Genomic DNA, 25,339 nt, shown 5'->3' with positions numbered 1-25,339 from the left:
CGTAACTTTTGTGCGGGGTTGGCGCCCCGATGGTCGGAGCCGCGGGAGGTCCTGTGGAGGACGGGCCCCTCATCCTATGCGGTCCGGACGCCAAGGGGGCGGCCCGCTAAAGTGCACCGGGACGACCTGCGCGTAGTCGCGCACGGGGTCAGAGTTGGCCCAACGACCCCCTCTTCACCATCCTTCACACTCCAGGAAGCCACAGATACGCCGCGGGAAGGAGCAGCACCTGAACCCACCACCCGGGGGGACATGCACACGGGCGACACAGACGTGGGTAGCCCTGATCAGGCACATGAGTGCAACCAACCCGACCTCCGGGACACCCCGAGCAGGTCCCCGGTGCCGCTGGCCACCGTTCCGCACGTCACCGAGGAGGTGGGGAATCCGTTGGTCTGGTTTCCTGACGAGGAGGGGGAGGAGGTCTGTGAGGAGGAGGACGACGAGTCACTGTGGCCGCTGGACCTCAGCCTGGCGGACGCCACGTTCCGGGTGTCCGTGGACGAGCCCGAGGAGGGGGAGGAGGAGCCGGACAGTAGGGATAGGCGCCCCACCCGCAGACGTCGGGCCCCGGTCAGGACGTGCTGCGCGGACGACAGCGAGCCGGTAGAGTTCGCTCCTGTCCCCGCCGTGGAGGCGAGCTGCCCGACCACCCAACCGGACACGAGGGGACCTACCACACTCGGCACAGTGGAGACCCCTACCTTCACAGTCCCCACCACACGACCACAGAGGGCCCGCCGACCCCCGGTCTACCTGGCGGATTACGAGTGGTCCAGGTCCCCGTCGAGCTACTCCACCCGGGCGCGGCCCGTAAGGGGCGATCCAGGTGTGCCAACACTCGTAGCCGGACCCCTATCATTCCCCCCGCCCACGTCATCCATTCCACCACCCTGCCACACCCCGACCACACTGACCCCCCCACCCACTTGTCACCATATTGAGCTAGAAGAGGCGCACGTCGCTGCCCAGTCCCAGGGGGGGGAAAGGTCACGGGTCAGGGCGTAACCCCTTATCATTCATTGAGTGGGAGAGGTATTTAGGGCAGAATGTTTACATCACAACACACCACCACTCCGCCGCGTAGTGTAGGGCTCGCAGTGCGGCAAACGTCAGTGAAGTGCTCAGCGTGTGAAGCGAGGCGTTGATGCACATAGAGGTCTCAGAGAAGGGGGGGCATTTGACGCCGACCGCCAATGCTCCTCTGTCGCATAGACCGCTATGTCTCATCAACATCTCGCAAAAGCGTGTGCACCGAACGCGCCCGTGCGCGCAGCAAAGTGCAGTTCGTGCGACGAGGCGAACGCCATACAACGAGTGCTACACCGGCGCAAGGATCCGGCCGGGTGTGGCATATCCTTCCGCCGCACTACAACAAATTATTTTGATTATGTTTTCCACAGGTTTTTATTAAACATTATTTTTCAGTAATTAATAATTAAGTCTTTGCTAAATCATGTTTCACTGTGCGATTTGTCCCGAACCTGGCCGGTTCAGTTTCCCGCGAAATTCACACGTTTCCGCGGGAGGGCTGGCGGGGGAGGGGGGTCGCGCGCGGTGACACCGCTAGTGTCCTTCGAGAGCTCAACCAGGCCGGCAGCCTGCGCGCAACGCGGAACCTTCAACCTTTGCATTCACCGACATGTAGTTTTCCATAGTGTAATTTCTTTTCAACCTTTTGTACAGTTCCGCGGTCGGCCTAAATTTACCATGAGGTACTTAACTTAATTCAATCAGTGCTCCGAGATGAGTGTTTTACGTCATACGTAAGTACTGTGGGGAGAGTATGTGTTTTTACGTCGGCGCTTCACGCCCAACCTAGCCTACAGGCTACTTAGTTTTGGCCCGCACGGGGCAGCCAGCAGGCGACACGTGCCATCCAACTTAATAACGATTCAGTCCCTGGGACACACCTAGACACCACGTAGAGTCGCCGGAGACACGGGCCTACGTGTTGCTAGCCCAGTTTATCAAGTGTAATGTGTTATTGGAATAGTTGTTCGCCTAAGTGTAATTCGTCATGTCAGGGCTTATGTATCACCGTCGTACGGCAGTGCGCCACCAAACTTAATAACGATTCAGTCCCTGGGACACACCTAGTCACCACGTAGAGTCGCCGGAGACACGGGCCTACGTGTTGCTAGCCCAGTTTATCCAGAACTAGGTATTAGTGTAGTGTATTGTGCTTCAAAATATCGTGTGCCATGTCAGTGTCTTTTGTAACTTTCGCGTCACGTATACGAGTCTGCCCCTCACGCGCATGAGAATCGTGAGCCGCCACTGAGGAAGTGAGCTGCGCGTGTGACTAGTCGCGTCGGGCAAACCGTTACGGCCAGAACGGGCAGCACCATGTATTGGGCTGTGCTGTATTAAATTCACCAACTATCTGAAGAGGTTTTGTGTTATTGTTCAGGCGTCCCGAGTGGCCTCAACAGCTCGGGGGGCCCTACTGCGTTGACCCCTACCTCTAGCCACAAGGCCGAACCCTCCCTGAGAACACGAACCGGACAAAAATTACGTTTAAATAATCAGAGGTAGCGGGAACGGCGTCAAACTATTAATTATCAATTATGTTAATGGTTTATATTCTATTTATTATTATGACGTCCCTCGGCTTCTGGTCCCCGTTTTCCCGTTGAAATAAATGTCCTGTTATGCCCGTACTGCCCTCGTCGGAGAGGTGTGGGTCCAGGCCAACGTGGCCGGGACCGGGAAAGGCGGGACCTGGAGGGAGAGTGAAGTGATTGCGAGGAATGTTGGTAGGTTGTCGCAAGCAGAACACGGCATTAACGAATTTCACGAGCCGTCTTTTATTAACGCTTATAAAGACCTGCCGCAGCCTGGCGGAACCGTCGCGGAACAAGTGCCCTACCACGGCGACACGGACTCCCTGATGACTGAGCGGTTCTCAAATACGTTTCGGCGCGAATCGTGAAGTTTATTAATGCTAAGCTGACCCAGTGAGAGAGGGCCCGAAGACGGAGCGCTGTACGTACGCGGCCCGTTACGTAATGTTCCGTGGACGGCGAAAAGTTCAGAGACTCGTAGCACCACGTTCGCGTTGTAGAAACTGCCCGCTAGACACGTCTCCCGATGACTCGTAAGTTAACAATGCTAAGCTGATTCGCGGTGGCAGCTCAGCTGCCGTGACCAACTGCGGACTGAGCGAACGTTCAATCCCGAGCGCAACGTGCGCGGCTCGCGGAGCAACGAACACGTCTGTCTCCGCTCGAGACCAGGACGCGACTGCCTCTCCCCGCTCGCCCGCGGGCCGGCGCCCGCGGGTGGGGGGGAGGGAGGGGAAAATCGGCCGGCGTGGGAGAGAGCTCCGTCCCGCGGCGCGCCAGGCTGCAATTACATACTACGGCGAAACCCTTCAGAAAGTTATTGAATTATTTACAAAGACATACACGAGACATTAATGAATAAATAAGTTATTTACATTTAAGACCCTTGATCGTTTGCAAATATATATACACAGACATAACCCTCACTGGCATGCTAGGGCGCACGCGGGTGCGTCCCTGGCCGTCGCACTCCACTGGGGACACACAGGGAGGACGTTGACGAGGCATAACGGCCTGAAGGAGCCGAGGAGACACTTGGGTCGACGTCAAATGCCCCCCCTCCGACGAGGCCGTTATGTCCGTCAACGCCTCACATTTATTCAAATGGACATGAAGCACCGGACCGTGGCACTGGAGAACTGACCTGCTGAGTCCGGGACCCTCGTGACAGATGGAAGGGGCGTGGCACCTTTCGCGACGCGCGCGGCAGCAGGCGACGGCATCGCGTCCCAGGTGGCCCGCGTGACAGTTCGAGGGGGCGTGGCACCTTTCGCGTCGCGCGCGGCAGCTGGCGGTGGCGTCGCGTCCAAGGCGGCCCACGTGACAGGTGGTGGGGGCGTGGCACCTTTCGCGTCGCGTGCGGCAGCAGGCGGCGGCGTCGCGTCAAAGGCGGCCCACGTGACAGTCCGAAGGGGCGTGGCACCTTCCGCGTCGCGCGCGGCAGCAGGCGGCGGCGTCGCGTCAAAGGCGGCCCACGTGACAGTCCGAGGGGGCGTGGCACCTTCCGCGTCGCGCGCGGCAACTGGCGGCGGCGTCGCGTCAAAGGCGGCCCACGTGATAGTCCAAAGGGGCGTGGCACCTTCCGCGTCGCGCGCGGCAGCAGGCGGCGGCGTCGCGTCAAAGGTGGCCCACGTGACAGGTGGTGGGGGCGTGGCACCTTCCGCGTCGCGCGCGGCAGCAGGCGGCGGCGTCGCGTCAAAGGTGGCCCACGTGACAGGTGGTGGGGGCGTGGCACCTTTCTCGTCGCGCGCGGCAGCAGGCGGCGGCGTCGTGTCAAAGGTGGCCCACGTGACAGTCCGAAGGGGCGTGGCACCTTCCGCGTCGCGCGCGGCAGCAGGCGGCGGCGTCGCGTCAAAGGTGGCCCACGTGACAGGTGGTGGGGGCGTGGCACCTTTCGCGTCGCGCGCGGCAGCAGGCGGCGGCGTCGCGTCAAAGGCGGCCCGCATGACAGTCCGAAGGGGCGTGGCACCTTCCGCGTCGCACGCGGCAGCTGGCGGCTGCGTCGCGTCAAAGGTAGCCCACGTGACAGTCCGAGGGGGCGTGGCACCTTTCGCGTCGCGCGCGGCAGCAGGCGGCGGCGTCGCGTCAAAGGCGGCCCACTTGACAGTCCGAGGGGGCGTGGCACCTTTCGCGTCGCCCGCAGCAACAGGCGGCGGCGTCGCGTCAAAGGTGGCACACTTGACAATCCGAGGGGGCGTGGCACCTTTCGCATCGCCCGCAGCATCAGGCGGCGGCGTCGCGTCAAAGGTGGCCCACTTGACAATCCGAGGGGGCGTGGCACCTTTCGCGTCGCCCGCAGCAACAGGCGGCGGCGTCGCGTCAAGGGTGGCACACTTGACAATCCGAGGGGGCGTGGCACCTTTCGCGTCGCCCGCAGCAACAGGCGGCGGCGTCGCGTCAAAGGTAGCACACTTGACAATCCGAGGGGGCGTGGCACCTTTCGCATCGCCCGCAGCAACTGGCGGCGGCGTCGCGTCAAAGGTGGCCCACTTGACAATCCGAGGGGGCGTGGCACCTTTCGCGTCGCCCGCAGCAACAGGCAGCGGCGTCGCGTCAAAGGTGGCACACTTGACAATCCGAGGGGGCGTGGCACCTTTCGCGTCGCCCGCAGCAACAGGCGGCGGCGTCGCGTCAAAGGTGGCCCACGAGACAGTGGTCGCGGCACGCCCTTGTGTGTGCAGAGCGGTTGTGTCAGCACAGCCGGTTCGCACCGCGTAGGCCCCTCGTGAGCCCCTACGGCAGTTGGGGGCGGCGGCGTCAGGGGCGGCGTGTCTGAGTCGGCCTGCCGTATCCACCCGGACGTCGCGTGCCAGTCGTACCACAGGGGCTGGACGGGCGCGGCTTCCTCGGTCTTCAGCGATGTCCTGCTCGGCGTCTCCACCCCATAGGGCGGGGGCTGTGTTGGAGGCGGTGTCGGAGGCAGCGTCGGCGGCGGTGTCGTGGGCAGCGTCGGCGGCGGCGTCGGTTGCAGTGGCGTTGGGAGTATCGCCGACTCCTGCAGCGTGATGGCGCCCGCCCAGTGTGACCACTCGACCTTCGCGGTCGAGACACTTGCGGCACCACGCACGCCCAGTTTCGCTCGGCACTGGTCACACGTAAAGCAGGACATCCATTCCTCTTCTCGCGCGACCAGTTGTGAACACTCCCTGTGCCACAGATTCCCGCACGTCCCGCAGATCCGCCCATCCGATGTCCCGCCGGGGCACGAGTCCGCACCGCACATTGTCCTACCATACGCCCGGTACTCAAAGCAGAAACCGCACTCGTAATCTGTGAAGTGCTCGCAGCACTCGCCGGGCTCCGGAAAGTCTGCTTCCGCCCATGTCTCGTACGCTTCCTGGAAGTCGTCCATGTTTATCGGGAGTCTCTCTGTTCGGTAATTCAGTCCGTGTCTTCCTCTCGCGGCGTTATCTTGAACCGAAGATCCCTGCTGCGTCGCGATCTCAGGTTCGTGGCGCTCCCACAACACGTTATCTGTCGCGCCACCGATCCTTGTCGCGTCGCCCGCCGTCTCCGGTTCACACCGCTCCCACGTCGCGTTATCTTACGCCGAACGTCTCGAGTTCGCGTCGCTCTCACGCCGCGGTATCTCTCGCCGAAATGTCTCGTGTTCGCGCCGTTCCCGCGCTGCGTTATCTCCCGCCGGCGCGCCGGCGCACCGTCTCGAGTTCGCGCCGCTCACACGCCGCGCGGTCGCACCTGCTTCCGTCCTGTCCTGCATCTGCGCGCTTGCGTGCGCTTGCGTGCGCTTGCGTATGCTTACAGCCACACTAGTTGGGCGCCAAATGACGTCCCTCGGCTTCTGGTCCCCATTTTCCCGTTGAAATAAATGTCCTGTTATGCCCGTACTGCCCTCGTCGGAGAGGTGTGGGTCCAGGCCAACGTGGCCGGGACCGGGAAAGGCGGGACCTGGAGGGAGAGTGAAGTGATTGCGAGGAATGTTGGTAGGTTGTCGCAAGCAGAACACGGCATTAACGAATTTCACGAGCCGTCTTTTATTAACGCTTATAAAGACCTGCCGCAGCCTGGCGGAACCGTCGCGGAACAAGTGCCCTACCACGGCGACACGGACTCCCTGATGACTGAGCGGTTCTCAAATACGTTTCGGCGCGAATCGTGAAGTTTATTAATGCTAAGCTGACCCAGTGAGAGAGGGCCCGAAGACGGAGCGCTGTACGTACGCGGCCCGTTACGTAATGTTCCGTGGACGGCGAAAAGTTCAGAGACTCGTAGCACCACGTTCGCGTTGTAGAAACTGCCCGCTAGACACGTCTCCCGATGACTCGTAAGTTAACAATGCTAAGCTGATTCGCGGTGGCAGCTCAGCTGCCGTGACCAACTGCGGACTGAGCGAACGTTCAATCCCGAGCGCAACGTGCGCGGCTCGCGGAGCAACGAACACGTCTGTCTCCGCTCGAGACCAGGACGCGACTGCCTCTCCCCGCTCGCCCGCGGGCCGGCGCCCGCGGGTGGCGGGGAGGGAGGGGAAAATCGGCCGGGTTGGGAGAGAGCTCCGTCCCGCGGCGCGCCAGGCTGCAATTACATACTACGGCGAAACCCTTCAGAAAGTTATTGAATTATTTACAAAGACATACACGAGACATTAATGAATAAATAAGTTATTTACATTTAAGACCCTTGATCGTTTGCAAATATATATACACAGACATAACCCTCACTGGCATGCTAGGGCGCACGCGGGTGCGTCCCTGGCCGTCGCACTCCACTGGGGACACACAGGGAGGACGTTGACGAGGCATAACGGCCTGAAGGAGCCGAGGAGACACTTGGGTCGACGTCAATTATTAACGCGACGTCATACTGTACGCGTACGCAATACGACTGGATTCGTTGCTGCAACATAACATAGCATGTTATGCGGTATCAGAAGTATCGAGTAACGTAACGATCGTAACGAATACATACGTGTACGCATTTTTTCGTTACTTTTACATCTCTATTGTTATAGTAACGAATACATAAAGGTAGGGATGGGGAATATTTACTGTCACGGTGACTGCAATGTCACGTGTCACGGCGGTGACTTTAGCTATAAGTAACAGGGCCAATGTCACGTCTCTTCGCGCTTGTCGCTGCGATGCGTGTCACGGGTCACGTGTCGCTACGAGTGTGTCACCGCGGTGCGAGTCGCTGCGGCATGGATCGCAGGTCGCTAAGAGTAACGGCGCGGTTGGCATGTCACGGGTCACGTGTCGCTGCAAAGCGTGTCACTGGCGCGAGTCGCTGCGGGCGTGTCACTGTGAAGCGAGTCGCAGGTCCCTAAAGCCCGTGTTCCACGATGGAAGGTTCCGTACATACTCCTCTAAAAGCTTCCTACGAAACTGCTAGCCAAGCCTCCAGGGCAGCAGGTATGGATGTTTTCGTGGAAGAAACTATTACACGTAGAATCAAGGACGACTGTGCCTGGTGTAGGCCTAGCTTTACAAAGAACGATGTTTGTTTATTAATAAAAGTATAATTTGGAAATTCGTCGTCCAAGTTTTTTACTGTTTATTAAAGGTATTGTGTGTGTAGACAAAGTTTTAGATTCGAACAGAAACAACGTAAGAAAGTATTTTTTACAAATTATAAATATGTATGTTTTTGTTTTTTATAATCGCGTATTTTCACGTTTTATGTTCTTATCTTAAAAGATATATTATAATAAAGCCGCTCTAATGAGAGTTAATTGTTTCTTGGTTAACAAAAGCTGTTAATTATCAAATATTTTTAATTGTTTATATTCGATTTATTTTTATTTACGCGACGTCATACTGTACGCGTACGAAATACGACTCGATTCGATGCTGTTACATAACATAGCATGTGCCATGTCATGCGGTATCAGAATTAACGAGTAACGATACGAAAGTAACGAGTACTAATTGTTATAGTAACGAATACATACGGGTACACATTTTTTCGTTACTTTTACACCTCTACAATTTTTCACGTATTTAAAATGTAAAAAAACCATGGTTCCCACCGCAGCTGAATACTCACGCTTCTGTCAGAGGTGCCCACCCCCCCCAAAACACTGTGACTCACCCCCCCCCAAACCTTATAATGCGCCCCCCCCCCCCCCGAAATTTTTTATGCCATTTTCTCAATGATTTACTCAATTATTTTATAATATTATACTTTTTTAGTATTATATTTTATCACATTTTGCATTAATTAAAACTGATTTTCTAATAATAATAATTTTGGTCATATCAGGTAATATTTCCATCCTGAACCGACAGATGCCAAACTTTTTTGTTGATGAAAGTGCGGGGTTGCCAATTTGATTTACAAGATCCCTTTCAATTATCAAAGCACCAGAAACGTATTTTCACATTAGAAGCTATAATTATGTAAATAATATATACATTTTTCTCGTCTTTTAACCACCCCCCCCCCCCCCTAAAATTTTAATGACGCAGTCTGCGTCGTTACCCCCTCTTGTGGGCACCCCTGCTTCTGTAGTCGCACGAAATACATGAACGAAAGATTTGAGCAATGTTGAGCTAACCCATACACAGGGCCGCAAATGGTAGAGGAGGGGGGGGGGGGGGGCGGCAAGCGGGGCATACGCCCCGGGCGCAAAGCTGTAGGGGCGCAGAAATCGCTTGCATTGTTATTAATACTACAACTGGTGCCATCACCCGGGGTTTTGAACTCGATACCCGGGGTGAGCCTAGTAGTTGCTGGTGTGTCTGTTGAGGTGTTTGTTCTCCGGGAGGGCGCCAGGCTAGTCTTAAGCGTCTAGCCGTTGTTGTGGTGGGTCGTCGGCCCCAGCGTGCACAACTAAGCTCCTAGGCTATATGGTGGCTGAACACAATGAACACACGCACGTTTTTGAACGGATGGGAAACGCGGGGAACGGCACGTCCGTCCTAGTTGATGACCCGTTGTCGACTGCCGTTGACCGCGGCCGGCCTAGGAAGGGGGGCGGCAGCGTCAGCCTGCATAGGCTAGGCTAGGGGTGCGGTATCACAGCGGGGTAAGGTACTGGCGGGGTGGAGACCGGGCTTCACTGTCACAGGCGGTACGACGTCAAACGCCCCCCCCCTGGAGAAGCCCGGTCTTTCCCTGCGAACGGTACCCCGCAGCATGGTTGCACCCCTAGCATTGGCAGCAGGTCCAGGCTGGAGGCACTTGGAGTGGCAGCAGCTGGTAGGGCCCGCGCTCTGCTCACAGGTCATCCCGCTGTGTGAACACGGGGGCTTCTTCAGCATACCGGGCGCCCCGGATTGTTCCCAGGTGATAGTCTGCGAGGTATCTCGGTGGCCGTCTGACCCGTTGTTGGGGCCGTCCGGTCAGGTTGTCATGTTGGCGGAGGTCAGTTTGGGTAGCCGACGTGGTCTCTTCACTTTCTGGAATCCCGGGTGCTGCCACTCGACTGCTGGGACCACTCGAGTTCTGGTTGGTTCGGTCCTCCTCTGGTTCCATTGCGGGTGGTGACAGCGCGTGGTCGCTGCTCCTATCAGGTGTGGTGTCTGCGCCTGTGAACAGCCTTGTTCTCATTTTTCGATGCATTTGTCGCTGTGGGGTCATTGGCTCATTGAGGCCATTATCATCCAGGTGACACGGGTGCTGGGATGGCCGGCGGGGCTGTTCATTAGCCTCGTCGTTCGGCTCGATCACATGGACAGTGAATTGGGCATCCTCCAGGGATGCCAGGTGGCCCCAGGAACCCCGGGTCAGTGACACAGGTGCATCGGGTTCAGTCTCGTACGGTTCGGTCACGACCGGTGGTGTACTTGGTGCCTCGTCTGCATCGAATGTCGTTTCATCCGCCGAGACATCAGTGATAATTACTCGTGGTAATCGTTTGCGTCTGAACCGTCGGCGTGAGACTTGCCCACTGTTCTGGTCCTCGTCCCCCTCACCCTCAGGGGTGGTCGGATCGTCCAGTTCTCTCCTGGGTGCTGGGTGTTCTGGTGGAGTCAGTGTTACAGGCGATTCTGGGAGCCTGTCTCCCGGGAGTTTGGCAAGGCGCAGGTCATCACGATGAATCTTCTTCACCCGCCGTCCACCTAGGCGCACGAGGTATGTGGTCTGGCCCAGGCGTCTCTGTACTGTGTAGGGGCCTCCCCAGCGGGGGGCCAATCCTGCGCAGTAATTACGTGGTGTGGCCGACAGGGGATGGACACGCACAAACACTTGGTCTCCTGCTTGTACGGTGGGTGGCATGTGGTTCGTCGTTGGTGTTATTTCCATCGCATAGACTTTTTGCCGCTGGCGTGCTTCTTCATGTGTGGCTGTGCGGCGGCGGTCTCGCTCTTCCGGTCCTTCTGTCGGGTGTGGTACTCCATGCGTGGCCCATTCACCGGGCAGGGGTAGATTGTGTCCCTGAACCATCTCGGCGGGTGTTCTACCAGTTGCCGCATTCACCCGACGGCGCGTGCAGAACAGGGCATCTGAAATGTGCCTGTCCCACTGCGCATGGTCTGAGCTGAGGCGTATGCGCATCTGTGCCTTCAGCTCCTGGTTGCGGCGTTCGGTGGAGTTTGCCCGCGGGTGGTATGCAGGTGTGGTGTGGTGCTGTATTTGGTGGTCGTCGCACCAGGTCCTCCACTGTCGGCCCAAGAACTGGCTGCCATTGTCGGAGAGGGCTGACTGCGGGTAGCCCCAGCGCGGCAAGAACTCTTGTGCCAGGATCTTGGTGATGGTGGCGGCTCGCACATTTCGACAGGGATAGGCCTCCGTCCACCGGGTGAACAGGTCAGTTACTACAAGCAAGAACCTGTTCCCCCTCGGTGTTCGTGGATATGGGCCCATCACATCCAGTGCTATTGTCTGGAAGGCTGTGGTGGGTTCCCGAAGCCGCTGCTGCTCCTCCCCATCTCGCCGTCTTGCCTTCCGTGATTGACAGACTTGACATTCGCGCACGTACTCGCGTATATCGCTGGCGACTCCGGGCCAGTGGTAATATTGGCAAACAGCCCGCTTAGTCTGATCGGTGCCGGGATGGCCGGCTAGGTCGTGGTCATGGTAGAACCGTAGTACAGCTTCCCGGGCTTCAGGTGGTACGTACGTCTTCCAGTCCACTTGGTGTCCAGGTGTACGGCACCACACTGTCCCGTCTCGTACACACCAGGTGTCATGTTCTCCCATCGTCGCCTGTTGGCGCCGTCGATTGGCCTCTGGTGACGTCCCTTGGGCTTCCAAAACTCGGCGGTGGACGTCGGCTGCTGTACTCGGTGGTACGTTGTCTTCCTGGGCATCGGCTGTAATCCGCGTGCATGTTGCATCTGGTTGGGCTTGCCTGTTTTGGTGGCTGGGTGGCAGCATATACTCCCAGTCTTCATGGTCGGCTAGCTCGCTGTTCTCGTCTGGCTCGCGAGACAGAAGGTCGGGCAGCTGGTTGTCTGTTCCAGGGACATGTTCGACTTCAAAGTCAAAAGATTGCAAGAACAATGCCCACCGGATCAGCTTGCCCTTCCTTCCCTGCATGGTGTGCAGCCAGGTCAGGCACCTGTTGTCGGTGCGGAGCGTGAATGGTTTTCCTTCCAGGTGCGGGCGGTACTTCTTCACAGCCCACACGACAGCCAGGCACTCCTGCTCGTTACTGTGGTAACGACACTCTGCCGAGCCGAACTTCGCACTCGCATAGTCGATGACTTGTCGGTCTCCATTTTGGTCCAGATGGAACAGCACAGCTCCCACTCCTAGGGCACTGCCATCGGTTTGCAGGTACAGGCGGCGCTCTGGGTTCACCCGTGCCAATGTGTGGCAGCTCGTGAATGCGGCCTTGATGTGGTCAAAGGCATTTTGTGCGATCGCATCCCACCTGTAGCGCAACTGTGGTGATAAAAGGTCTGTGAGTGGAACAATGATACTTGAAAAGTTGGGTATATAGCTCCTTAACCAGTTAACGAGTCCCACGAAACGTTGTAGCTGTTTGCGGGTCTTCGGCACCTCAGCCTCCGCAATTTTCTGCAGGTGGACTGGTTGTGGGCTGTTGCCTGCCGCATCCACCAAGTGCCCTAAGAACTCGACTTTGAGCGCCCCGACATGACACTTGGCTGGGGCTGCTGTTAGGTGATGTGTCGCGAGCCGCTCTAGGACGAGGGCAAGGTGGCGGATGTGGTCCTCCCATGTCTCGGAAAACACAATGACATCATCGAGGTAGGCTATGGCAATCTGTCCCACATACCCCTCTAGCACCCGCGTCATCATCTCCTGGAAGGTGGCTGGTGCGCACTTTAAGCCGAATGGCATGGCCCTGAATTGGAAGCGCCGCCCATCTGGTGTTGTAAAAGCAGTTTTACCTCGGTCCCCAGGCCGTATGGGCACCTGCCAATAGCCAGCCTTGAGGTCAAGCGTGCTGAACACTTTGGCTCGTCCTAAGCCTGCGATGGCGGCCTCGACACTGATCTGGGGCGGAGGTGAGCTGATGGTGATGGCATTCAGGGGCCGGAAGTCCACACAAAAACGCAGCGAGCCGTCCTTTTTCGGGGCCAACACCACACATGAATTATAATGGCTATTGGAGGGCTCGATGACGCCATCCCGTAACATTTCTGATACCTGCTCTCTGATGGTGCTCTGCTCTCGGAAGCCATATCCCCTGGGTGGTTCATGAATGGGTTGATCATGCATGGTTGGGATCCGATGCTCTGCCACTGTGGTGCGTTGCAGGGGGTTGGCAAGTGCAAACACATCCTGCCTCTCTTGCAGCACCTTTTCCACAGCTGCCTGATACTGCGGGGGTACATCGTGATGCAGTTGCGCCAGTGTAAGCGGTTCGCCAGGTGGTTCGGGTGCGAGCCCCGTGGCATACACTGTGTATCGCTCCCGGGTTCCCACGTGGACTCGTGCAGCCTTCAGCTCCACCACAGCATCATGCTCTGCCAGCCAGGGCTGTCCTAATACGAGGTCTTCATGCAGGTCCTCCACAACAAGGGCAAGAACTGTGGTCGACATTTCCCGAAGGTTTACCTGGAGTTCGGCTTGGCCCACTGTCATCCCTGGCCGTGTAGTGGTCGCGAGGCGCAGCTCGGCACGGTAGGGTTGGAGTGCTCCCGGGGGTACCAGGCTTGGGGCGACAAACACATGGCTTGCGCCTGTGTCGACCAGTGCCGCCGTCGGCTGGCCATTCACCTCCACCGGGATGTGCAGCAGGTGGTCGTGTGGCCGGAACAGTTGGCCCAGCGTTGGTGTGGTACCTGGCATCATCCTGATAGGTGGTGGTGCAGGTGGCATTGAGGGCATTGGTCCTGTGGCCAGTGATGCCGTTGGTAAGGATGGTGCCAGTAGCACTGCTGGTGGTGCCAAGAGTGAGGTTGCAGCAGGTGGTGCCCTGGCTGAGGTCATGGCAGGTGGTGCCGAGAAGGGAGTTGCGGCAGGTGGTGCCGAGGAGGGAGTTGCGGCAGGTGGTGCCGAGGAGGGAGTTGCGGCAGGTGGTGCCGAGGAGGGAGTTGCGGCAGGTGGTGCCGAGGAGGGAGTTGCGGCAGGTGGTGCCGAGGAGGGAGTCGCGGCAGGTGGTGCCGAGGAGGGAGTCGCGGCAGGTGGTGCCGAGGAGGGAGTTGCGGCAGGTGGTGCCGAGGAGGGAGTTGCGGCAGGTGGTGCCGAGGAGGGAGTTGCGGCAGGTGGTGCCGAGGAGGGAGTTGCGGCAGGTGGTGCCGAGGAGGGAGTTGCGGCAGGTGGTGCCGAGGAGGGAGTTGCGGCAGGTGGTGCCGAGGAGGGAGTTGCGGCAGGTGGTGCCGAGGAGGGAGTTGCGGCAGGTGGTGCCGAGGAGGGAGTTGCGGCAGGTGGTGCCGAGGAGGGAGTTGCGGCAGGTGGTGCCGAGAAGGGAGTTGCGGCAGGTGGTGCCGAGGAGGGAGTTGCGGCAGGTGGTGCCGAGAAGGGAGTTGCGGCAGGTGGTGCCGAGAAGGTTGTGGCAGATGGCGCCATTCTCGTGGGGGGTGGGCCCCTCAGTCCCGCACCCCCGGTGGTCCATTTCCCGACTGCGGCACTGTCTGCTGCTGGCGTAGTGGTGGGGGAAGTGGGCATTCACTGTGCCAGTGATATGCCCCAGTGGCGCAACCCCGTTGGCACTGAGGTGGCCGCTCATGGTTGCGTTGCGATTGGTTGTCCCGGCGGCCTGGCTGCGTGGTGATCTGGCGTGACGCCAGTGCATCCTCGATGGCCCGCTGCCGCCTGGGTGATGATTGAGGCTCACTCGGCCTGGCTTGGTGGTTGGTCACTGGTGCGCCCGGTAACGCTAGGCTGTGGTACCCCCGGTCTGTCATTGATGGGTTTCGGTGCCACACTATCTGTAGGTACCTTTCAATGGCCACTGCCTGTTGCACATAGTCTTCTACCGAGGTGTGTCGGTAGCAGCGGAGGAAGGGCTGAAGCTCATCACGCAGCAGGGTGGTGACAGTCGGCAGTGCTGCCATTGGTTCTGTGTTCGGCATGATCCGCCGAAACAGCTGCAGTTTGTGGGCGACAAACTGCTCCACTGGTTCCCCGTCTCGCTGCTGTCTCCCGTAGAATTGGGAGGTACACTGTACTACCGCCTCTCCTGTGTCAAAACGCTGCATGAACTTGGTGGTGAACTCCGGCCACAGCATTCCGAACTGGCCCCAGAGGCTCCACCAGTGACGTGCCACGCCCCGCAGCTGCTCACTCGCACGTTCTGCCCATTCGTCAGATGGTATTCCCGCCCTCGCTAGGCGCACCTCGCATTGCCGTAGAAACTCGCCCGGGTTCTCCTGCGGCAGTCCACTGAACTCCGGTAGTGTTGCTCTACCCGTGTTCGTCACCATTCGCGGTGCCCCCCATGTGGCGCTCAGGTCGGTCAGTGATGTGTGTTCCCGTGCCTGCCTTGGTTTCTGCTCGCGCTGTGCGCAGTTTGCACACTCTGTTGTTTCTAATTTATCTGATGGGTTTCCCGTGGCGGTGTGCGTGATTGGTGCTGTGGTCACTAGGGCAGGCGGCGCAGTTGGTGGTAGCCCCGCTTCGTCCTTCCCTGGCCACACAGGATTCCATTGCATTTCCCATGTGGACTTTACTGTTTCCTGCTTGATCGGGAATTTTAAGGTGTCGGGTGCGCATCGGCATGTGTTATGCCATGGTAGTGTCCCTGTTAATAGGTCCATGCCCTTAGGTAGGTAGCAGTTTGCACAGACTGTGGATGAAATGTGTGGTAACATTTTACCGGTGAGCAATTGTGTTGTTGATGTCACTGGTAGGTGTCAGTTAATTTGGTGTAGCTAATATAATTTAGAAGGATTCGGTCGCGTAACAATTTTTACCAATATAAAAGAAATTCACACACAATGTCCGGTGCTGTTTGGTGTAGTTGTGGTGCGGAATCGTGCGCGCGCACTGGAGGGAGGGGTGGCGCGGTAGGTCGCTCCCGGACGACCGCACAAAGAGTAGAGCGATAACTTCGGCTGGTGGGAGAAGCAGGGTGGGCCGTAACGGAGTTCTCGGGGTGCGGGGGGGAGGGGTGTGGGCCGCTGCCCGGACGGTCGCACAAAGAGAAGAGCGTTAGCTCCGGCTGGTGGAAGGGGGAGGTCGGTCTCGCTCCTTTGGAATGTCCAGAAGTGAAAGGGAGGGGAGCCCTTTGTCCGCTGTCCTGGTCGCGCCTGTCTGTCTAACCCCAATTCATTCACACGCACGAGATGGCCGTTTCACGCGCACTGGTTTCCTTGGTGTTGGCGGATCGCGGAAAAACACTGGAATTATTAATTTTTGCCCCACGTTGGGCGCCAAATGCCATCACCCGGGGTTTTGAACTCGATACCCGGGGTGAGCCTAGTAGTTGCTGGTGTGTCTGTTGAGGTGTTTGTTCTCCGGGAGGGCGCCAGGCTAGTCTTAAGCGTCTAGCCGTTGTTGTGGTGGGTCGTCGGCCCCAGCGTGCACTACTAAGCTCCTAGGCTATATGGTGGCTGAACACAATGAACACACGCACGTTTTTGAACGGATGGGAAACGCGGGGAACGGCACGTCCGTCCTAGTTGATGACCCGTTGTCGACTGCCGTTGACCGCGGCCGGCCTAGGAAGGGGGGCGGCAGCGTCAGCCTGCATAAGCTAGGCTAGGGGTGCGGTATCACAGCGGGGTAAGGTACTGGCGGGGTGGAGACCAGGCTTCACTGTCACAGGCGGTACGACGTCACTGGTAACTGGTAAAACGTTATTGCATGGAAGTTACAGTAGCACAGAAACTGTTCCATGTAAGTATGGAAAATGCTTTGACGCCGACCGCCAATGCTCCTCTGTCGTAGACTTGTGTAGTTCGCGAACGAACTAGTTCGGAAGAGCGCTCCCACAGACGAACTACGCGAACTAGTTTCCAGATCCCTCGCTCCTCAGTTCCAGGGGGGGGGACACTTCATAGGGCAAGGCAATCGCATTTTTCTAGTTGCTATACAACTTTATCCAACATCTGAACACGAAAATTATAATCAAAATACCACGTTGATTAAATAAACATTACATTTGTTTTAACATTTTATCAAATTTATGGCATAAATTGGTATTGTTGAAATGAAAATAATATATTTACTTAAAAGAAAATAAACAAATTTTCGTTGGCATGTTGAACCACTTGTTTATCCAACAACACCATAATTAATGGCGTCGGCGTTGAATTAAGCAATATTAGGTTTAATAAAAAAATTTCTAAGGAAATTTTGTTTCAATCATTTTGAAATAGTAATCTCGTTAAATAATATCAATGATTTTATAAACTACTTTATAAATCACTGTTATGAAACATGCCTGATTCGGCTACGTGTTGTGTTAACTACTGGTACAAGAGAAGAGATAATAATAATTAAATTTACTTTAAGTTTCCGCTTGACAAAACTAGGTATGTGTAAATTATTAAAACGAAACAAAATAAAAGTTTTGTGTAATTAAAATAGTGATGAGCATTTTGTTTTCATGCCCTACAGAATTTCCTCTTTTTAGGCAGTATGTAGTCGCACGTTGAGGACAGCACACAATAAAATAATACCTAGGTACTGTTCTAAATGTCAATGAGTCTCAAATTCTGCTCAAACTTGCTGCTTATGTACTTTAATTAGTCTAAATGTTTTGTATGAATTTAATTTTTAGGTCGAGAGGGAGGTGTGGGTAAAAATTTTGTATTGCGTATCCAAGTCTATCCCTTGATTCTAATGGCATGATCCTGTGGTAATGATTCTTGCTGTTTTAACATTAATTAAAACAGCAAGCATCATGTGCCACCGGATAAATCATACATGATCATCTCAACAGGATCAAGGGATAAACTTGGATACGTGATACGGATTAATTACCGAGGTGAGGGTTGCGATAAAATGAAGTGTCTTACATTTTTATGTTGAAATTAAGGTTTTTTTTCCTTAACAATTGCTATACACCTGTCTTCAAGAAGTGAAGATACGAGAATGATTTGTACTTTCACCTAATCCATAAAGAATTAGGTGCCATTGGTAACAGCTTCATTTCAGTTGTACAACTTAGGCAGTTAAATTTGCCAGAAATACACATTGCCTGTGTTAATGATTAAATACTTCTGCACGTTTTTTTATGCATTAGTTTTGTTTGCGATTTGTAATGAAATTCGGTAGGTACCTACGAAAATCCTAACCTTAACTTCAATCAAAGTGATTCTCCTAGAACAGAAATTGTTTCTTGGACATAAAAAATGCAGCAATTTAATAAAATCCGAAAATATGTTACATGTTATATGCATTTTAACAAATGTTATGATACGTAAACAAAACATTATTAACCGAAATGAGGTTAAGGCAAACACTGTCCCGAAGGTAAGAAATTTACTTATTGTTTTAAAAATATTGCTCTCCGAAATCATTTTATGTTACGTTTATCGATATTTAGTTAAATGATTTGCTTATAAGGAAAAAAAAAATAAAATCAATATTTTTATAAATATTAATGCATGCACGAAAAAAGTAACAAGCTCGCCAACATTCAGTTGAAGCTGCAAATTTCCCTACTATTCAAATTAGTGTTTTAAGCATATTAACTGCAAATTGTACTTTCTACGATCAATGTTGTATTTAAATTAAAATTTACTTATAATTTGAAACGTAAGTCTTACTCCAGAAGGTACTTTATCTCGGTTTTAAGCCATTGCAACTTCGTTTTAATGTTCGTCAAGTTTGCGTTTTTGTATAGCAACTAGAGCATTTCTGAATAAAAAAAACGTAGAACTGCAATAGCATTGAGTGTCCACTCTGTACTAGTACTTTATTTACTCTATGCTCAGTTCATTAGTTCGTTCTTTTTCCGATCTCCTTCTTTTAGTTCTGTGCACATGATCTGGTTCTTATCAAAAGTCGTCACTCGTTCTCCCTTTCGGGTATTAATTACGGCTTTGTCGCTGGTCTTTTTGGCTGGCTATCGTTATCTGCTCGGGTCGGATAGCTGACATTTCGGACGTCTAATGAATACTGACTTTACAAAAATGTTGACTCTTGATCGCTGCAAATGTTTACTGCAATGAAACATTTTCAGATGATAGCTTTATACTCGTGTCCGAGCACGGTAAGTTAACTTCGCGGTGGGGAAACCGTGGTGTATACTGAGAACAAGTCAGACATAATTACATTAGGTAGTTATATCAGTGTTTACAAAATGATTTCAATATTCATAAAATAATTTTGACAGCTGATAACTTTAATATTAAAATTTTGACTTATATAAAACCATTGTTAAAAAAAAACTTATTTTTGACGTAACAACGTCTAATAAATCAATGAACGCCGGATGCACGCACGAAAAAGTGTCCCGTTACACACATTGTCACGTTACGCTTGCGCCGCATCTATCTCTCTTCCACTCGATTGGAACAACCATCGATTTGACTTTTTCGAGGCACATTAAACTTGAAACAATCCCATTAGTTTCCTACTTTTCCTATCATCGTCCTATCCTTAACAGGATAATACAGATTGGAAGAAGTTAAATAGCAAACATGTATAAAAGTTATAGTTAAAATAATATCTTCGTTAAAGTAATAAACATATTTTAGTTTGACGCCGCCGTCAGTGCTCCCTCTGAGAGCACAGGCCGTTATGTGTCCTCAACACCTGATCAGTGCCGCGCCTCGAACGCGCCCTTGCGGGCAACGTAGTGCAGTGCCCCGAACGGCGTGACGTCAGTCACGGCCTCCTACGTGTGCAAAGCGCCCGGCCGGGTGTGGCACTGCGCAAGGGTATTGTTTATTCATGCATTTGATAAAAGAAACAGAAACTAATAAGTCTAAGACCATTAATAATTATTGTTAATTTAACTACCATTTTATAAAGGGTTATCATTCACAAAACTGGCCGAAGTCATCTTCCCGCGCTCCGCAGTTTTCCCGCGGAATTTCCCCCCTCCCTGGCCCCGGCGGCCAGGGAGGTTAGTCAGTCGCCATCCAGCACTCGCCCGGGCCGGCAGCCCACGCACGGGGAGCCTTCAACTTTCGCGCCAACATTCTGTAACTGCAATAGGTAATTATAGCCCAATCGTTTTTATATCAGCTCCCCGGTCGGCCCAAATCGGCCGTTAGCGACCTCGCGCGGTCTATTGATAAAGTGTGTAGTCCATCCATGGACCTTTTATTTCCTACGTAATTAATTAGGTGGCCCCTAGTGGCACCTGCGCCTCACGCTATAACGCCCCACCTCGGGACATAGTTCATTGCCCACGCAGGGCGGCACTGCGCCAAACGCGACCACAAACAGTCGGACGAGTCATCAACTGGGACATGCCACGGCCACGTGTGTGATATCGTTCAAGATTCCACCGTGTCCGTACCCAGCTTAACGTGGCCCTCGCCACCACGCAGACTAGCCACCTGTGCATATCCTCCTGTGCGGGACTTATCACAGTGATTTAGTGCAATGTGTTTTCATAAGTAATTCGCGGGACCTACCGCCCTTATAGTGTAACGTGTTTTCATAAGTAAATTCGCGGGACCTACCGCCCTTATAGTGTAATGTGTTTTCATAAGTAATTGGCGGGACCTATCACTCACGCACTTCGCGTTACGTCCACGGACATTCGCATAAGCCAGAACAGGTTCATCGTGCGCGGAGCTTAGGTCGACGATGAGGCGTGTGACGTGTAGATTGTGCTACGCAATAAAACAACTACAAGTATGTGCGTGTTTCATTAATCAGGCGTCCTGGGAGGCCATAACAGCCCGGGGGGCCCTTTGTCGCCGCGTCCCTGCCTGCAGCCACGAGGCCAGGAACCCCACCCTTGAGATCCAAAAATAATCAAACAGTTAAAATTCACGTAGAATCAGACCAGGCAACGGGGACGGCGTCAAATTAATGAGTGCAAATAAAAGTAAATTTATCAATTAAATTGTAGATTTCATTTCACTCCTTCTTTGTATAAATACAAAATAGTGATAATTCAATAACAATGATTAAATTTTATTAATAGAAGTATGCTATCATTTCATCAATGTTTTGTTATGACGTCACGTTAAACTTTCGTCCGTAAACCGACTTTACAGACAAACAATTTTTTGTTGATTATTTCTAAAACTTAAAAAAAATTAAAATTTGTATTTTTATAGGCATAAAACGATACTGTATTCACTAAAATAAACACATTTCATAAATAATATTTCTTAAACTAGCTAATAAATAAATTCTTTTAGAAATTAAAATTTTTCGATTATAGTGTATGTTAAGTGTTTTGAACTTGCTAAATTTAGTGAATTATATAAAGGTCCTAATGAACATACACATTCTTAAGCAATATTAACATACAAACTTAACTAAGAGTTTTTATTAGTTTTTCTATGTCTAATTGTAAGGTAACAAATTAGAAGACTAATGGGTCTTTTTTCTTAATAATTTACGTAAATTTGTAGCCTGTACATAATAACGCATTTTTTGTTGATTATTTCTTTAAAAAAAATATAGTTTGTATATTCAAAAAACGGTATTTTGTTCACTAAAATGAACGTATTTCATAAATAATATTTATTAAACTAGCTATAAAATAAATCCTTTTATAAGTTAAAATTTTTCGATTATAGTGTACGTTAATTGAAGAATAAAAACAGAACTGTTATATACGCCATTTTACCCAATTATGTAAATTATTGTTTTATTTACTCATTTGATGTATAATAACCCAAAAAAGGATAATAATCTAGGCGTTCACAACACTGATCATTATAAAAAATAACTATTATAACATACAAAGAAGATCGCCTGCAGTAGCGGTAGCAAAGCGAACGAACTATCTGTGACCTGTCTTCTTTGAATTCGAGATGGGAGCGGACGAACTAAAAGAGCGACCTAGTTCGCCAAGGAGCTGCGAACTAAAAGGAGCGCTCCCGGTCGCGAACTATTATGCGCAAGTCTACTCTGTCGCATAGACCGCTATGCCTCATCAACGTCTCGCAAAAGCATGTGCATCGAACGCGCTCGTGCGCGCAGCAAAGTGTAGTTTGTGCAACAAGGCGAACGCCATGCAACGGGTGCTACGCCGGCGGAAGGATCCGGCCGGATGTGGCATATCCCTCCGCCGCACTACAACAAATTAATTTATGTATATTTTTCCACAGGTTTTTATTAAACATTATTTTTCATCAATTAATATTCAGTCCTGTCAAAATTATGTTGAAGAATGGCCACATTCTTCTAGTCCGTTTTCATTCCTCCTCCCTACCTTCCCCTCCCTTCACTCGCCCTCCCCTCCTTTCCTTCCTCTCCCCTTCCCCTCCCTCCTTCCTCCTCCTCCACCGACCTTCCAGATTCTTCCGGCCTTCTAAACCTTCCTTGCCTCCCCTCTCCACCTCCTCTCTTCCCCTCTCCCGGCCACTTGTTTACCGTGAGTAAGCAGGCCGCTTCACTCGTTCGTCGGCCGGCAGCGGTCCTAGTTCTCTTCGCCCCTGTGTCTGGTAAGGCGTATTTGCTCGTCATTCCCATTTGTTTTGCGCCTTTCGCCCTGCGGCCGAATGTGCGTTGATTAATTTTGATTCTTGGCCACTTGTTTGGCAGCATGATTCAGGCCTTCTGCCCTTTTTGATTCATCATCTCGTGTTTTTATTGGATTGTTACCACGCCTTACCAGGTACACAGGGGCGACTCGTAATTATAATTTGTCTTTTTTTTTTTTTTTAAATGTTAAATTACTATTGACTTTACAATCTGTTATACTTGCTTGTTTTAATGTTATTTAAAGCACTCCTTTCTTATAGGAATGTGCCATTTCAGTATTAATTATGTATTCAGTATTTTTCAGTATTAACGAATGTACTAATTAATTATGTTCAGATTATACAAAGAGATTTCTGCTATATTTATTTATTTATTTATCTCCTTTGTCTTGTATTAATTGTGTCTTGTGACGTCCGAGGCAGTCAGGTGGGTGACTCTTGCCCCACCTGGTTCAATGTATCACTGTGCGTATTGTCCCGAACCTGGCCGGTTCAGTTTCCCGCGAAATTCACACATTTCCGTGGGAGGGCTGGCGGGGACGTGGGATGGGGGGGGATCGCGCGCGGCGACACAGCCAGTGTCCTTCAGGAGCTCCGACAGGCCGGCAGCCTGCGCGCAACGCGGAACCATCAACCTTTACTTTCACCGACATGTAGTTTCAATAGTTTAATATTTTCGTAATCGTTTACGTACAGTTCCGCGGCCGGCCTCAATCTACCATGAGGTATTTCACTTAATTAAATCAGTGCTCCAAGATGAGTGTTCTACATAATACGTAAGTACTGTGGGGAGTCTACGAGACTTTACGTCGGCGCTTCACGCCCCAACTTAGCTTACCAGCTACTTAGTTTTGGCCCGCACGGGGCAGCCAGAAGGCGACACGTGCCACCGAACGTACTAACGAATCAGTCCCTGGGACACATCTAGGTATCACGTAGAGACGCCGGAGACACGGGCCTACGTGTCACTAGCCCAGTTTATTAAGTGTTATGTAGTAGTGAAATGTTTGCTCGTCAAAGTGTAATCTGTCATGTTAGAGTTTAGGTATCACCGCTGCACGGCATCGTGCCACCAAATGTACTAACGAATCAGTCCCTGGGACACATCTAGGTATCATGTAGAGTCGCCGGAGACACGGGCCGACGTGCCACTAGCCCAGTTTATTAAGTGTTAGGTAATAGTGAAGTGTATTGTTCGTCAAGATATTGTTCGTCATGTTAGAGTGTATTTTTGTAACTGTCGCATCACGTGTACAAGTCCGCCCCCCACGCGCATTAAAATCGTGAGCCGCCACTGAGGAAGTGAGCTGCGCGTGTGACTAGTCGCGTCGGGAAAACCGTTACGGCCAGAACGGGCAGCATCCTGTATAGGGCTGTGCCATAATAAATTCATCAAATATCTTCCAGAGTGGCCATAACAGCTCGGGGGGCCCTCTAGCCACAAGGCCGAACCCTCCCTGAGATCTCGAACCCAAGCAAAAATCACGTAAAAATCATAGGATGTAGCGGGGACGACGTCAGCTTAAATAGCACTTTTTTTCCGAGGGAGGGCCCCCGGACCCCCCGCTTTATTGGTGTGGATGGTGTGGTATGTGCAAAAAAAAGAGGGAGGGGGGCATGAATCCATTCATGCTCCGGGTGTCAGAGACTCTAGTTGTGGCCCTGCCCATACAGGTCTGAGCCATTATGGATACTTCGTTCCGCGAGATCTGATTCCATTTCCGTGTCACTGTAGGACAAGCCTGGTCGGCTCGTCTAAGTAGGTACTGGTCTGCCAGGGGCCAGCCGGACCTGTGGCGGCGCCGCTGACGCCGGCGAACAGCGCGCTGACGCCCAACGCCAGCAGCTGGTAGCCCGCCTGGGCGCCGGCAGTGCGTCCCTCGCCCGGTGCGCGGGCCGGGAAGACGGCGTGCAGGGCGCGGCCGTAGTCCCGCTCGCCCGCCGCCGCCGCCGCCGCCGCGCCTGCCGCCCCCGCCAGCACGCCGGGCAGTCCGTGGAGGTAGTGCACCCCGCACGTGTCGTGCAGCTTCACGCTCCTCAGCAGGAAGGGCTGCGGGCAGGGGCGCAACAACTAAATTTCCAAAGGGGGGGGCAATATACCTTTTTATAAAGAATCATCGATCCCCCCTATTGAAGCGGGCGGTCCGGGGATCCTCCCCCGGGAAAATTTGTATTTCAAGGTGGAAAATGGTGCTATTTAAGCAGTTTTATTATCTAAAAAATGATTACACAGCACTTTCTTTGCCCCCGTTTGCCCCCACTTCAACGTTTCAGAGGGGTGGTGGCAAAATACCCTTGCCTCCCCTCCTGTTGTTGCACCCCTGGCTGCGGGCAAGCAGGCTCCGATCAGACATACATGCATGGCCAGCGATGGATGCAAGGGAAGGTCCCGTCCCTACTGAAGTCATAAACAAATTTATCAATATGTAAGATACTTCCTCAGGGGGTCATTCACTTCGGCATGACCGTGGCCGGTGTGATATTGAATGGAGGGGCCGGGAAGTCTTGTCGGAATTTTCTGAAATCAAATGGAAAAATAGATAAAATTACAGCTTTTGCATTCAAATAGGCCTAAACTTACGTCAACAACACGGGTGTGGGGTGGTTACGTGCAATACTTCAATTTACAATGTAACATACATGTTGATATATAATTTGTTTATGACTTCAATGGGGACGAGTGCTCGGACGGGACCATCCCTTGCATCCATCACTGGCCATGCATGACCGTGGCCAGTGTGATATTGACAGGAGTGAAATACTCTGCATGGAAAATTATACAGGCACATAGTTATTAGCAACATGTTTAGTACAAAGAGGCAATAGTTTATGAAGAATGCCATCCAGCATGGCATTTGTAATTGTTAGATTGATTATATTTGAAAAGGA

The 25,339-nt window shown here is 52.8% G+C and overlaps 1 protein-coding gene across 2 annotated transcripts in view; it reads right to left on the bottom strand.

Annotated features, from left to right (window-relative positions):
- The window catches only part of LOC134528223 (ammonium transporter Rh type A), a 67,563-nt gene that overhangs the window by 16,667 nt on the left and 25,557 nt on the right, over positions 1-25,339 (bottom strand). For both annotated transcript variants that reach the window (XM_063361641.1, XM_063361642.1), the window contains exon 8: positions 24,242-24,500. In XM_063361641.1, coding sequence (XP_063217711.1) covers positions 24,242-24,500 — 259 coding nt within the window. The remainder of the gene's footprint in view (positions 1-24,241; positions 24,501-25,339) is intronic.

The sequence above is a fragment of the Bacillus rossius genome, chromosome 1 (assembly GCF_032445375.1).
Source record: "Bacillus rossius redtenbacheri isolate Brsri chromosome 1, Brsri_v3, whole genome shotgun sequence".
NCBI lineage: Eukaryota > Metazoa > Arthropoda > Insecta > Phasmatodea > Bacillidae > Bacillus > Bacillus rossius.
This window is presented reverse-complemented; position numbering and strand designations above follow the sequence as displayed.